The sequence below is a fragment of the Chenopodium album genome, chromosome 24 (genome assembly GCF_948465745.1).
Source record: "Chenopodium album chromosome 24, dcCheAlbu1.1, whole genome shotgun sequence".
Classification (NCBI taxonomy): domain Eukaryota; kingdom Viridiplantae; phylum Streptophyta; class Magnoliopsida; order Caryophyllales; family Amaranthaceae; genus Chenopodium; species Chenopodium album.
In genome coordinates this window covers 3,161,621-3,174,628 of record NC_137857.1, presented here as the reverse complement: position 1 = coordinate 3,174,628, position 13,008 = coordinate 3,161,621, and the positions used below count along the sequence as shown (strand labels likewise).

Sequence of the window (13,008 nt, the reverse complement as noted above, 5' to 3'; positions counted from 1 at the left end):
AAAAATATTACCAAGAGTAATACATAAAAGTAGTAATACTTCTCTTATTACCTTCTTCTCTTAATCCTCTAATTTCTATATATTTCATAACAGATCGAATAAATTCATAAAGCCAATAATTTTGTACGGAGTGGAACATTATTTTATACTTTAATTATTTTTTTATGAGCTAAAGTCATTTTTTATAGCACATTAATCAGTAATGCACATGTTGACACACTGGTACACTTTATTTTTTATTAAATCAAAATTTCAAATTAATCAATAATTAACTCCTTTAATAGAATACTAGATAAGCCCTGTACGATGCACGGCATAAAAAAATTCATTGAAATAAATATATATTTTATATATGTCCCTTATATGAAATAAATTATAGAAACATAACTATTAATTTCCATTTGCAATGATATATAGATCTTATTAATTTTGAAGAAGAGTAAAAAATTAAGAAATCTATGCATTACGGGGTACTCTATAACCGAGAGAATTATATTTTGAAGTCAGATAGTCACTCATAAATTTATAATATAAAATATAGAGTATAATATAATATAATATAATATAATATAATAATAATAATAATAATAATAATAATAGTTTTACAAAAATGTTGTTATAATTTAAGGTAAAAAAATAAATAAAAATATATGACGTCAGCAATTGATTTAAGCGGGAAAATTTTTAAATCAAATTATAATTTTTTATAGCACATTAATCAGTAATGCACATGTTGACACACTAGTACAACTAACACAAGTACACAACAATTCTTAATTTTTTTTTACGAGTAAATCAAAATTTCAAATTAATCAATATTAACTCCTTTAATAGAATATTCTTCACCATTGAAGCTTCTTGATCATGGCTTCCGCTGCTGCTGCTGCTGCTGCTGCTGCTGCTGCTGAGTTTGTGAAAGGAAACATTTACTCGAATGGTGTCGCTGTTATTACTCTTGATCGTCCTAAAGCTCTTAACGCCATGACTTCAGGTCAAGCTTGTTTCCCTTTATATTCCTATGTTTTCCTCTAATTATTATAGTAAAATAATTAATGATACTTGATTACTTGATATATAATTAAACGTGATTAATCACATCATTATCACATTTTATGCGGACTACTTAAGTTCTTTGGGGGGACAGAGGGAATACGTATTAATTATCACTAACTTTTATATGTGACTAACCATTTTGGGATTACTCGTTATAAAGTTTAATCCGAGAGTATAATAGGGGTTAATCTGTCAGTGTTAATAGAGGTTTTTTTTTTTTTTTTTTTTTTATTTATTTATTTATAAGTGGTCACACGGGTGGTTAGCCGTTGTTACTTTTGATTTTGGCTATCGCGTCCACTAACTCTTTGTTAGTTTAATTTTGTACAGCTATGGACAATAAGTTCAGAAGCATACTAGATGAATGGGAAGAGAACCCGAAAGTAAAATGTGTTCTAGTAGAGAGTAGTAGTTCGCCTCGTTCATTTTGTGCTGGTAATTATATTAATTCATGTAACACTCAATCCAACTTCAATTTAATTTGTATCTTGTTTTCCTATTTTATATTAGCATCTGAATTGTTTCCATTGGATTTATGACCTGAAGTCTACTAAGCTAGTTGATATATACATTTAGGTGGTGATGTGAAGAGTATGACTGGAGCTCAAGATTTATCAACTCTGATTGAGGTTTCTGTTTAACTGTTTGTGTATATGTTGTGTTATTGTTGAGGCGTAGATAATAGCTAGCTCCACCGCGAATTCTTTCATTCTGTTGTTGACTTAAATTCCTTGGTAGGGGTTCACAGGAGTGTACACATTGATGTAAGATATCTGAGTACAAGAAACCGTACATCAGCTTCATGGATGGCATAACTTTGGGTAAGGGTATTGGCATATCATGCCATGGCCATCACCGCGTTGTCACAGAGGTGCTGTTATAATTTGTTGAGTCTTTACTAATTCTACTGAAGTCATTATTGCATATTACACTGTTCTGATCTTTCACGGTATAATTGTAACAGAGGACTCGTATAGCTATGCCAGAAAATAGTATTGGTTACTTCCCTGATGTAGGGTTTTCGTACATAGCTGCATACAGTCCAGGAGATGGATCAGTGGGTAAGTTAGCCTGTCTATTAGGACCGTATGATGAGAAGACCATGTTTGATGTTTCTCAAAATGGCCTAGCTATCATAACTTAAGCACAATGTGCATGTTGGAAAGTAAACATGACATAATATAGTAATCTGTTTTTGTTATATATGCTTCCTGTTATTTTATTTTTTTTTTTTCATCCTACAGGCGCTTATCTTGGTATGACTGGTAAAAGAATATCTAATCCGGCTGATGCCTTATACGTTGGACTGGGGACGCACTATGTGCCATCAAGAAACCTTGGTTCTCTTAAGGACTCTTTGTTGGCATCAGCTTTGTATGTACATCCTTTATTTGCTGTATATGCTTTTCGGGCAAGTGATGAAATTATAAGAATGGACTTAAGTTATTGCATTATCATCTCTCAAATGTTGCTGCATTATTATGTCTGCCATAGAATCTTTAACAAGCCGATTTTTGACAGCTCAGAAGATCCTTACCAGGATGTTGCAGCTACACTGTCAAATTACAGCATCAAGCCACATCATGAGCCACAACTGAAGCTGCTTTTGCCCTATATTTCTTCTGCCTTCAACGCGAACAACTCAGTAAGTGAAATAATTGAGGAATTGAAAAGGCATCAGCAGAGTTCTGATGACTTAGGTAAGCTACAATTCTGTTTTCTGTAGTGATCCTAGAGGTCAATTCTGTTTTCAACAGCATTTTTTCTTGGTGAAGTTCTAATAACAAGTCATGCCTTTTCGATCACACTCTTACATACAACCGTGATTTTGTTCAGTGGCTGGATGGGCCAAGGAGGCCTTGGAAGGGCTTAGTAGAGCAGCTCCATTCTCTCTTTGCTTAACACACAGATATTATGCTAAAGTTGCATCCGCCGTCAGAAGTAATGATGTTCATCTGTCTAATGTGAGTCAGAAAGCTTCTAGTTTTTGCTTAACACGCAGATATCATGCTAAATTTGTTTGCATTTTTTATTCTTATGTCCTGCTTGGAATCTAGCTGAGAGGAGTTATGAAACTGGACTATAGAATTGTTATTAGAACTTCACCAAGAAAAGATGCTGTTGAAGGTGTTCGTGCTCTTTTGATCGACAAGGATCAGGTCTGTTTACTTTTCCATTTAAATCATGTTCTTTTGCTCTGTGCTGCACAAAACTTCTATGTACAAAACATTTTAAGTATGCTCTAATTTTCCATTTAAATTATGCTCTATTATTCTGTGCTGCACAAAACATAATTAAATTACGCTCCATTTAAATTTTCAACTAGTTATGTGCAACAACATTACCAAGAATCCTTTGTTCTGGCACCAATGCAATTTTCTGTTGGAATGCCTTAAATTTTTAGTGGCACTTAAGAGTATCCTGCAAGGGGTTTCGCGTTTTCTTGTTTGTCAATAAACTGTTGCATAGATCTATTCTAACAGTTGTGGCCTTTTGTTGTTGAATTTACATGGCTGCTGGCAGAATCCAAAGTGGACGCCGTCTAGTGTCAAGGAAGTTGATATGCAGGAAGTTGAGGCTATGTTTGAGCCATTTGAGCCTAACATTCCAGAATTAAGGTTTAACAACTCTAAGGGGATTTCTCTTTCATCCAAAATTTGAGCCCGTGAGAAAACCCACATGTGAGGGGTGTGTTGTCCCACATTGAAGAGCGTAGAAAGTGTTGGGAAGTGTATCCCACATTGAAGAAATAAGAAAGTTGTTTCCACTTTATAACGCTAAGGGGTTATTTCCCTTAATTGTTATATGATTTTGAGGTGGAACTTCCTTAGTTAGTTAGTTGTAATAAAGTGAAAAGTTGTGTTGTAGGTGCCTCATCTTTGCAGCAGAAAATAGTTGCCCACAAATTGATACATTTTGTTACCCAAAACGAGACAGTTATGTTATTTTTTTGGCTTATTCCGACCTCAATTCTTTTGTTACCCAAAACGAGACACTTATGTTTTTTTTTTTTTGCTTATTCCGAGCTCAATTCGGTTCCTTAAGGTCTAAAATGGCCCTTGAAATAGTTCTCGAATATTTTTCGACCCACAAACCGAAGAAAAGTTGAATTGGGTTACAATATACAAATTATAAGAACTTTTGGGCTGCAATTTGTAAATGATTGCAATTTACAAAATATAAACTTTAAATGGCTGCAATTGACAAATTTTCTTTTTTTTTTTAATTACATTATTTTGTGATTTCACGCTTGTGAATACATTACTTTGCTCATTAATATCTTTGCCTTTTCTAGTCTCTTCCATTTAGGTTGTTTTTGGAGATTAAGTTACATGCTTAACTTTAAATGAGCAGAAGTGTTCAATAAAAACAGATGATCAAATATATTAATTAAGCCAATAATTTTTATACAGAGTAGAACATAATTTGAAGTCTTTTTTAATTAGCAGCCAAGTCTTTTTTAATGGCCATCAATGCACATGCTGACATACATTGATACAATGAACACAACTCTTATTTATTTATTTTTTCTTAATTTCAAATTAGTCAATAATGATCATTGAAGTTCCTTGATCATGGCTTCTGCTTCTGATGCTGACAAGTTTGTCAAGGGAAAAATTCACGCCAATGGCGTCGCTGTTATTACTCTTGATCGTCCTAAAGCTCTCAACGCCATGACTTCAGGTCAAGTTTGTTTCCCTTTATTTTCCTATGTTATAAATCACCTTTTAGTAAAATGATTATTGTACTTGATATTATATGATTGTCCAAAGAACGGAAATTCTTTAGGGGACAAAGGGAGTACGTATTATTAATTATGTATGATTGATTATACTAGGATGAGTGAACAACTCACATCATTGTGACATACGAACTACTAAGTAAAACCCGTGTACTAGTTTAATCTCCTAGGAATGTAAGGCTTGTTATTTTGTATTTCTTTTGCTTCCACTAAATCTTTCTTAGTTTAATTTGGTACAGCTATGGCTATTAAGTTCAAAAGCTTACTAGATGAATGGGAAGAGAACGCGAAAGTGAAATGTGTTCTAGTAGAGAGTAGTGGTTCGCCTCGTTCATTCTGTGTTGGTAATTCATGTTAAACTCAATCTAACTTCAATTTGTATATTATTTTCTTATCTTAGCATTTGAATTGTTTCGATTGGATTTATGACCTGAAGTACTATTAGTTGATATTCATATATAGGTGGTGATGTTAAGTATATGACTGGAATTCAGGATTTACCAACTCTGATTGAGGTTTGTGTACTGTTTTTCTATTTGGTTTATGTTGTGTTAATTCAGAAGTTTTTAAAACTCGAAAAGTTTTTATATAGAAATTTTACCTCTAGTGTGTGTATTGATTTCTTGGTGTTGGTGTTGAGTGTCACGGTGAATTCTTTCATTATGCTTGGTGTCTTTATTTTCTAGTCGTCTTGAATTTATTTGTAGATATTCACTGCGGATTATGGATTGATTTGTAAGATATCTGAGTACAAAAAACCGTATATCAGCTTCATAGACGGCATAACTATGGGTATGGGTATTGGCTTATCAGGCCATGGCCATTACCGCGTTGTGACAGAGGTGCTGTTATAATTTGTTAAGTCTTTATTAATTCTTCTGAAGTCATAATTGCAGATTACATTGTTCTGATCTATCCTTGTATAATTTTGTAACAGAGGACTCTATTTGCTATGCCAGAAAATAGTATTGGCTTGTTTCCTGATGTAGGGTTTTCGTACATAGCTGCAAACAGCCCAGGAGATGGATCAGTGGGTAAGCTAGCCTGTCCTTTAAGGATCGTATGATGAGAAGACCGTGTTTGATGTTTTTCAATGTGGCCTAACGAAACTCAAGCATAATATGTTGGAAAGTAAACCGAACATTCTAAATGTTCCAGTCATATCTGCTTTCTATTTGATTTCGTATTTATTCATCTTGCAGGGGCTTATATTGGTATGACTGGCAAAAGAATATCCAATCCGGCTGATGCTTTATACATTGGCCTAGGGACACACTACGTGCCATCAAGTAACCTTGGCTCTCTAAAAGAGTCTTTGTTGGCATCTGCGTTGTATGTACATTCTTTCTTTTAGTTCATCCAGTGTTGGTGCTACATTTGTTGTTGGAAAGTCATGAGATTCTAAGAATGGATTTAAGATGTTGCAATATTGTCACTTTTCTCATCTGCATTATTATGTCTGCAATAGTCTAATCATTAAAAATCCGACTTTGGACAGTTCAGGGGAGCCTTACCAGGATGTTGCAGCTACACTGTCAAATTACAGCATCAAGCCACATTCAGAGCCACAACTGAAGCTGCTTTTGCCCTATATTGCTTCTGCCTTCAACGCGAACAAGTCAGTAAGTGAGATATTTGAGGAATTGAAAAGGCATCAGCAGAGTTCTGACAACATAGGTAAGCAGCTATTCTGTAATCTGTTGTGATATCTAATGCATCCTTGTAAACTTGTTACGCCTTTTCAATCAATCACTCACTCACTCACAAGAGTCACAACCGTGGTTCGTTATGCAGTGGCTGGATGGGCCAAGGAGGCCTTGATAGGGCTTGGCAGAGGAGCTCCCTTTGCTCTTTGCTTAACACACAGATATTATGCTAAAGTTGCATCAGCTGTCAAAAATAATGATGCTCATCTGTCTAATGTGAGTCTGTATCTTCTCATTTTCTTCCCTTCTGCCAATTTTATGGACATATCCTCTTCAAAATTTGTTTCCTTTTTTCCTCCTCATGTCTTGCTTGAAATCTAGGTGAGTGGAGTGATGAAAGTAGAGTATAGAATTGCTATTAGAGCTTCACAAAGAAAAGATGTCGTTGAAGGTGTTCGTGCTCTTTTGGTTGACAAGGATCAGGTCTGTCTAATTTCCATTTAAATTATGTTCTATTGTTCTATGCTGCAAAAAGCATGTATGGCAGAATTAAGTAGTTATGTGCAACAACATATGGCATCAATTTTCTGCTGGAATGCGTTAAATGTGTAGTAGCACTACTTCCAGTGATCCTGGAAAGGGGTGTCCTGTCGCGTGTTCTTGTTGTTAATATGCTTTGTCAATAATCTCTTGCATCTATTCTAACAGTTATGCCCTTTGATTATGAATATATATGGCTGCTAAGCTAGCAGAATCCAAAGTGGACGCCGTCTAGTGTCAAGGAAGTTGATATGCAGGAAGTAGAGGCTATTTTTGAGCCATTTGAGCATAACGTTCCAGAATTGAGGTATAAGAGCTCTAAAGGGATTTCTCTTTCAGCCAAAATTTGAACAAAAAATGTATCCAAATATCCAACAATATTGGGACTGAGAATGAAATTGTGTAATAATATACAGTATATAATCGACAGTTCGGAATTTATTCATAACAATTTCATAAACCAATAACTAACCCTGAGATTAACACATTCTTTTCCAAAATTATAGATGTATATCTTCCAATTTGTATAAACTAAGGATTGGACAATTAAAAACAATCCTATTCAAAGAGTCATAATCATCAGCGAGATATATTGTTTTATGATGGACTAACCAGGCCAGGGGAGTTACGACTCTTTTTAACTACTCCTTGGTGGAGAGGCTGCAAATTGTCATTCAAATCAAATCAAACTAACAATGCCAAAAGAAATAGTAGATCAAAATTCACGACTTTCACATTGAACTTCAACAACTTTATAAATTGTGTAATTGCGTAGAAAGTACATTCGCTGACTTAAGTATCGTAGGGGCTTTCCCGGGTCACACCCCCGGACAACTAACTTTCTCAGACGTCAAGGCAGAGTTATCGGACATACCTTTGTCATGCACTCATGCGGACAATCTTAATTATTTTGGACGGATGGCGCAAAGTTGGAATTATTTTTGGCAATTTTTCCATTATAATAAAAATCAGAATTTTTTTTCCTTGTATTAAAGTAAACTAGACCTTACTTATATCGTTTTGGTTGTCTTTTATAGGATATTATAAGAATAATATTGAACAAATTTTGGGAAGTGAATACTTCATCAATGTATTGAACTTTGGGAAGCAGTGGCGGATCTTGGCCGAAAATATTAGAGGGGTCGGAATTTAAATATTTAAACTCTAGCTTGCTCAAAACTAATCACTAATCAGTAATCACTATGTCCAAATACTTTATGAGTAAATTTAAGTTATTTTAATTTATTAACTTATTAATTACAATTATTATGGAGGGCCGGGCCCGAATGGCCCCAGTGAAAGGTCCCCTCTATAAGGAAGTGAATACCTTAAAAGGAAAAATTGAATTTGCATGAATTTAAAACAAAGGTACAGTGTAAGCAATTTGCCTAAAAAAAATACAGGTTATTAGCAATAAGCCAATAATTGTTGCTTTCATGATACTTGATAGTATAATTAACGGTACTCATTATTGGTTAGGTAACTTGGGTTCTTGTTTGTTACCTATTTTTTTAGTACCCCTTTAAAAAATTTAGAGCTTTAATATATATTTCACATATATATGGTCAGCTCATTTGAACTTGATTTGCATAATTGTTGCTTTCACGATACATAATATGTATAATTTACGGTATAATTACCAACTCATTAGAAGTTGATTACAGTAGTATTAAGTAACGTAAAGACTAATTTTTAAGAAAAGCCATTCGAAGTCTTTGTTAATAACACATCCATGCACATGCAGACATACATAATAAACTCACAAACATTACATAAACTCAACACAATATTTCGATTTCAAATTAATCAATATATAATCTTCGATCTCTTTCTTCCTCGTCGTTGAAACTTAGCAAAGATAGCTTCTTAATTATTAATAATGGCTTCTGTTTATGCTGCCAATGAGTTCGTGAAGGGTAACGTTCACCCTAATGGCGTCGCTGTTATTACTCTTGATCGTCCTAGAGCTCTTAACGCCATGAATACAGGTCAAGTGTACTTTCCTTCTATTTACCTTTAATTGTTTCACCATGTTGTTATATGATTTTTATTGATAGAGGTTAGTTACTAATTGCATTTCAATTTGATTTTTTTTTTTTTTTTTTTTTTTTTTTTTTTTTTTTTTTTTTTTTTTTTGTAAAGTTAACCTTCTTAAAACTATGTGCCCTTCCTTGGGGACACAAAGGGACTGAGAGCCTATTGTAAGTCCTGCATGGTATAATAAGAGGCTTGATGGATTGATGGTAGAATTTGTTATATACACTCGGGTGCATCATACACCCGACTACCACAAGGTTTGTTTATGCTCTTCATTTGATGATTACGGTAAATGAAAAACACAATAATCAAAATGAATACGAAATACTCATGGTGTACTATACACCCGGGTGTATGGTGTATATAACAATCTGGGACCATTTAACCATATACGGACACTCCTACCTTTTAAAAAGTCTGAGACAATCTTATAAATAGTATTTGGACAATTATACTTTTTAAAATGTTTATTTGCTGCGTATTAGCACTCATTACTATTAATCGCTATATTTTAACTTTTAAGAATAGTGTGATGAAATATATACTCCTAAAATAATTTTCAAAATTAAATCATGAGCCCAATTGGTGACCCATGTGTTTTGGCTTCAATCCTCTCATTTATGAGTTTATAACCAAACAACAAAATATCTAAATTTTAATCTTTTCTTTTTATATGTTATTTGAGTATGAAACATGTTGACATGACATGTACGCCTACACAACCCGGCCGTGCCCAATTTTAGTTCAACATATGGAGGCCAATTGACCAGATTGGTAAAAAAAAAAAAGACTTCTAGTGACAATTTGGTAAAAAAAACTTACTTCGACCACAATTTGATAAAAATAACTAACAATATGCGACAATTTGGTAAAATTAATAAATTCAGGCGACATTTAGACCAAAAAATCTATTTTTTCCTGACAAACTCTTTAAAAATCCTTATTTTATTTGTGTTTGTGTTTTTAAATTTATTTTTTCCCATTTATAATTTTAAATTTATATGTCATCCCTTTTTATTTCCAACCCCTTTTTAAAAAAATTTCCTTAATAAGGGGTATGAAACTTAAGTGAAAACTAATACTTAAAGTTTTTTTTTTCTTCAAATTGTTATTTCCATAAAAAGGGTTAGTAAAAAAAAAAAAAAAACGAACTAAATTAAGCATTCGCGAATAATTTATCGGAAATTTTTGTATTTTTTGGGTTAATTGTCGCCTGAGATTAATTTATTTACCAAATTGCCGCTTAAGTTAGTTATTTTTACCAAATCGCCGCCGGAATAAGTTTTTTTTACCAAATTGTCGCCGGAATAAGTTTTTTTTTTACCAAATTGTCGCTAAGAGTCTTTTTTATTTACCAATTTGATCAATTGACCACATAGAAGGACAATTTTTACATTTATTATTTTTATCTTTCACTAAGCTAACTCTTATTTAGTTAGTTTGGTTGCAGATATGAACATTAAGTTTAAAAGCTTACTTGATGAGTGGGAGGTGGACCCAAAAGTGAAATGTGTTTTAGTAGAGAGTAGTAGTTCACCTCGTTCATTTTGTGCTGGTAATTCATGTTAACTCAAATCCAACTTTATTTTGTACTAATATCTTAATCTCTTGATACAAACAAACAAAAGTATATCATATTGTTTTTTGTTGTTTAGAGAGCCACAAGGACAGGGGTGAGAATCGATCCCAGGATATTGGGATCGGGAGGGAATCTCTAACCACTTGAGCTACCCCTCACTCTCAAGTATATCATATTGTCGAAGCTAATGGTTTTATTGTATTTATAACTTGATCTCTAGGGGGTGATGTGAAGTATATCACTGCAAATCAAGATTTATCAACTCTAATCAAGGTTTGTAGTTGTGTTTTTTTTTTGGCTATATTATGATTATTATGGTTGAGGTAGTAGGTTACTAGATCTATAATTTTATAATGATAAAATCATTTACTAAGCCCACGTATGAGAATCTAGTATATACTTCGTATGTGTTATACTACATTATTACTATAAGCTTCATATTAAATTGGTCAACACCCTTTTGTACAAGTATGTTATATATGTGTGTGTATTTATCTACTACGTATTATTTTGTGCTTGAGCTCTCCTTGTGCTTGGTGTGCTCATTGCCTTGAGTCTATTGATAGGTATTCACGGCGGAGTATACTTTGATATGTAAGATATCTGAGTACAAAAAACCGTATATTAGCTTGATGGACGGCATAAGTATGGGTTTGGGTCTTGGCTTATCTGCCCATGGCCAATACCGCGTTGTGACAGAGGTGCTGCTCTATAATTTGTCAAGTCTTTAGTAATTTTTCTGAAGTCATCATTGCAGAATAATACATTCTGATCTTTTCTAATTTTATTGTAACAGAGGACTCTTTTAGCTATGCCAGAAAATTGTATTGGTTTCTTTCCTGATGTAGGGTTTTCATACATAGCTGCAAACAGTCCAGGAGACGGATCAGTAGGTAAGCTAGCCCGACTTTATTTAGGACCATCTGATGAAAAAAAGGCCGCGTTTATTGTTTGATGTTTCACAACACGGCCTAATCTGTTGGCCTTAATCTATTCATCCTGCAGGTGCTTATCTTGGAATGACTGGTAAAAGAATATCTCATCCGGCTGATGCTTTATACGTTGGCCTAGGGACACACTTTGTGCCATCAAGTAACCTTGGTTCTCTAAAGAACTCTTTCTTAGCATCCGCTTTGTATGTACATGATATTCTTTCTTTTTGTTCATCTAGTTTTGGTGTTGTATTTGATTGTTGGCAAGTAATGAAATTATTAGAATGGACTTAAGCTATATGTTGCTGAATTATTATGCCTGCATTACAATTTTTAAATAAGCCCGATTTTGGACAGTTCAGGGGAACCTTATCAGGATGTTGCAGCTATGCTGCCAAATTACAGCATCAAGCCACATTCAGAGCCACAACTGAAGCTGCTTTTGCCCTATATTGCTTCTACCTTCAACGCGAACAAATCAGTCAGTGAGATATTTGACGAATTGAAAAGGCATCAGCAGAGTTCTGACGACATAGGTAAGCTACAATCCTTGTAAATATGTTATGCCTTTTCGATCACCTTCTTACAACCGTGGTTCGTTATGCAGTGGCTGGATGGGCCAAGGAGGCCTTGATAGGGCTTGGCAGAGGAGCTCCCTTTGCTCTTTGCTTAACACACAGATATTATGCTAAAGTTGCATCAGCTGTCAAAAATAATGATGCTCATCTGTCTAGTGTGAGTCAGAAGCTTTTCATTTTCTTCCTCAAAATTATTTCTTTTTTTTTTTGTTTTGCTTATGTACTGCTTGAAATCTAGGTGAGTGGAGTAATGAAACTAGAGTACAGAATTGGTATAAGAGCTTCACTAAGAAAAGATGTCGTTGAAGGTGTTCGTGCTCTTTTGGTTGATAAGGATCAGGTCTGTCTAATTTCCAGTTGAATTATGTCCCCTGTTGCACAAAATTGTTATGTACAACATTATCAAGGGTTTGCAGTAGTGATAGATCCTGCAATGGGTCTCGTCGTGTTCATGTATGTTGATTTTGTTTGCCTTTGATATCTTGTTTGTTGATGAATTTACATGGGTGCTTGCAGAATCCAAAGTGGACGCCGTTTAGTGTCAAAGAAGTTGACATGCAGGAAGTTGAGGCTTTTTTTGAGCCATTTGAGCCTAACATTCCAGAATTGAGGTCTAAGAGCTCTAAGGGGATTTCTCTTCTTTTTGCCAAAATTTGAGCTAAATATGTATCCAAATATCCTATAATATTAGGATTACAAATGAAGTACGTTGCGAAATTATTTTCAGGCATAGAAGCTAATAATGTCAACATTTTGGAACTTATTCATAACAATTTCATCATACAACCACCCCCTCCCCCTAAATAAAGGTTTTTTCAAGTTAATATGTATATATATCTTCCTAATTGTATAAACTACTAACTAAGGAATGAACTCAAAACAATCCTATTCAGACACAATC

At 34.1% G+C, this 13,008-nt stretch overlaps 2 protein-coding genes and 1 pseudogene across 2 annotated transcripts; all 3 read left to right on the top strand.

The window, feature by feature from the left end:
• The first annotated feature begins 864 nt into the window (after window positions 1-864).
• On the top strand, window positions 865-3,714 carry LOC145612751 (3-hydroxyisobutyryl-CoA hydrolase-like protein 3, mitochondrial; annotated as a pseudogene).
• Window positions 3,715-4,628: 914 nt separating this feature from the next.
• LOC145612750 (3-hydroxyisobutyryl-CoA hydrolase-like protein 3, mitochondrial) lies at window positions 4,629-7,331 on the top strand. The gene is made up of 10 exons (XM_081668046.1): window positions 4,629-4,737; window positions 5,035-5,139; window positions 5,258-5,310; window positions 5,503-5,637; window positions 5,733-5,829; window positions 5,998-6,127; window positions 6,294-6,472; window positions 6,590-6,717; window positions 6,823-6,924; window positions 7,194-7,331. Exons 1-10 carry the CDS (start codon window positions 4,629-4,631, stop codon window positions 7,329-7,331), a joined length of 1,176 nt encoding a protein of 391 aa, XP_081524172.1.
• Window positions 7,332-8,860: 1,529 nt separating this feature from the next.
• Window positions 8,861-12,764, top strand: LOC145612749 (3-hydroxyisobutyryl-CoA hydrolase-like protein 3, mitochondrial). Its single transcript, XM_081668045.1, has 10 exons — window positions 8,861-8,969; window positions 10,469-10,573; window positions 10,818-10,870; window positions 11,164-11,298; window positions 11,394-11,490; window positions 11,603-11,732; window positions 11,887-12,065; window positions 12,137-12,264; window positions 12,346-12,447; window positions 12,624-12,764. The coding sequence occupies exons 1-10, from the start codon at window positions 8,861-8,863 to the stop codon at window positions 12,762-12,764; spliced, it is 1,179 nt and encodes a 392-aa protein (XP_081524171.1).
• Window positions 12,765-13,008: the final 244 nt, after the last annotated feature.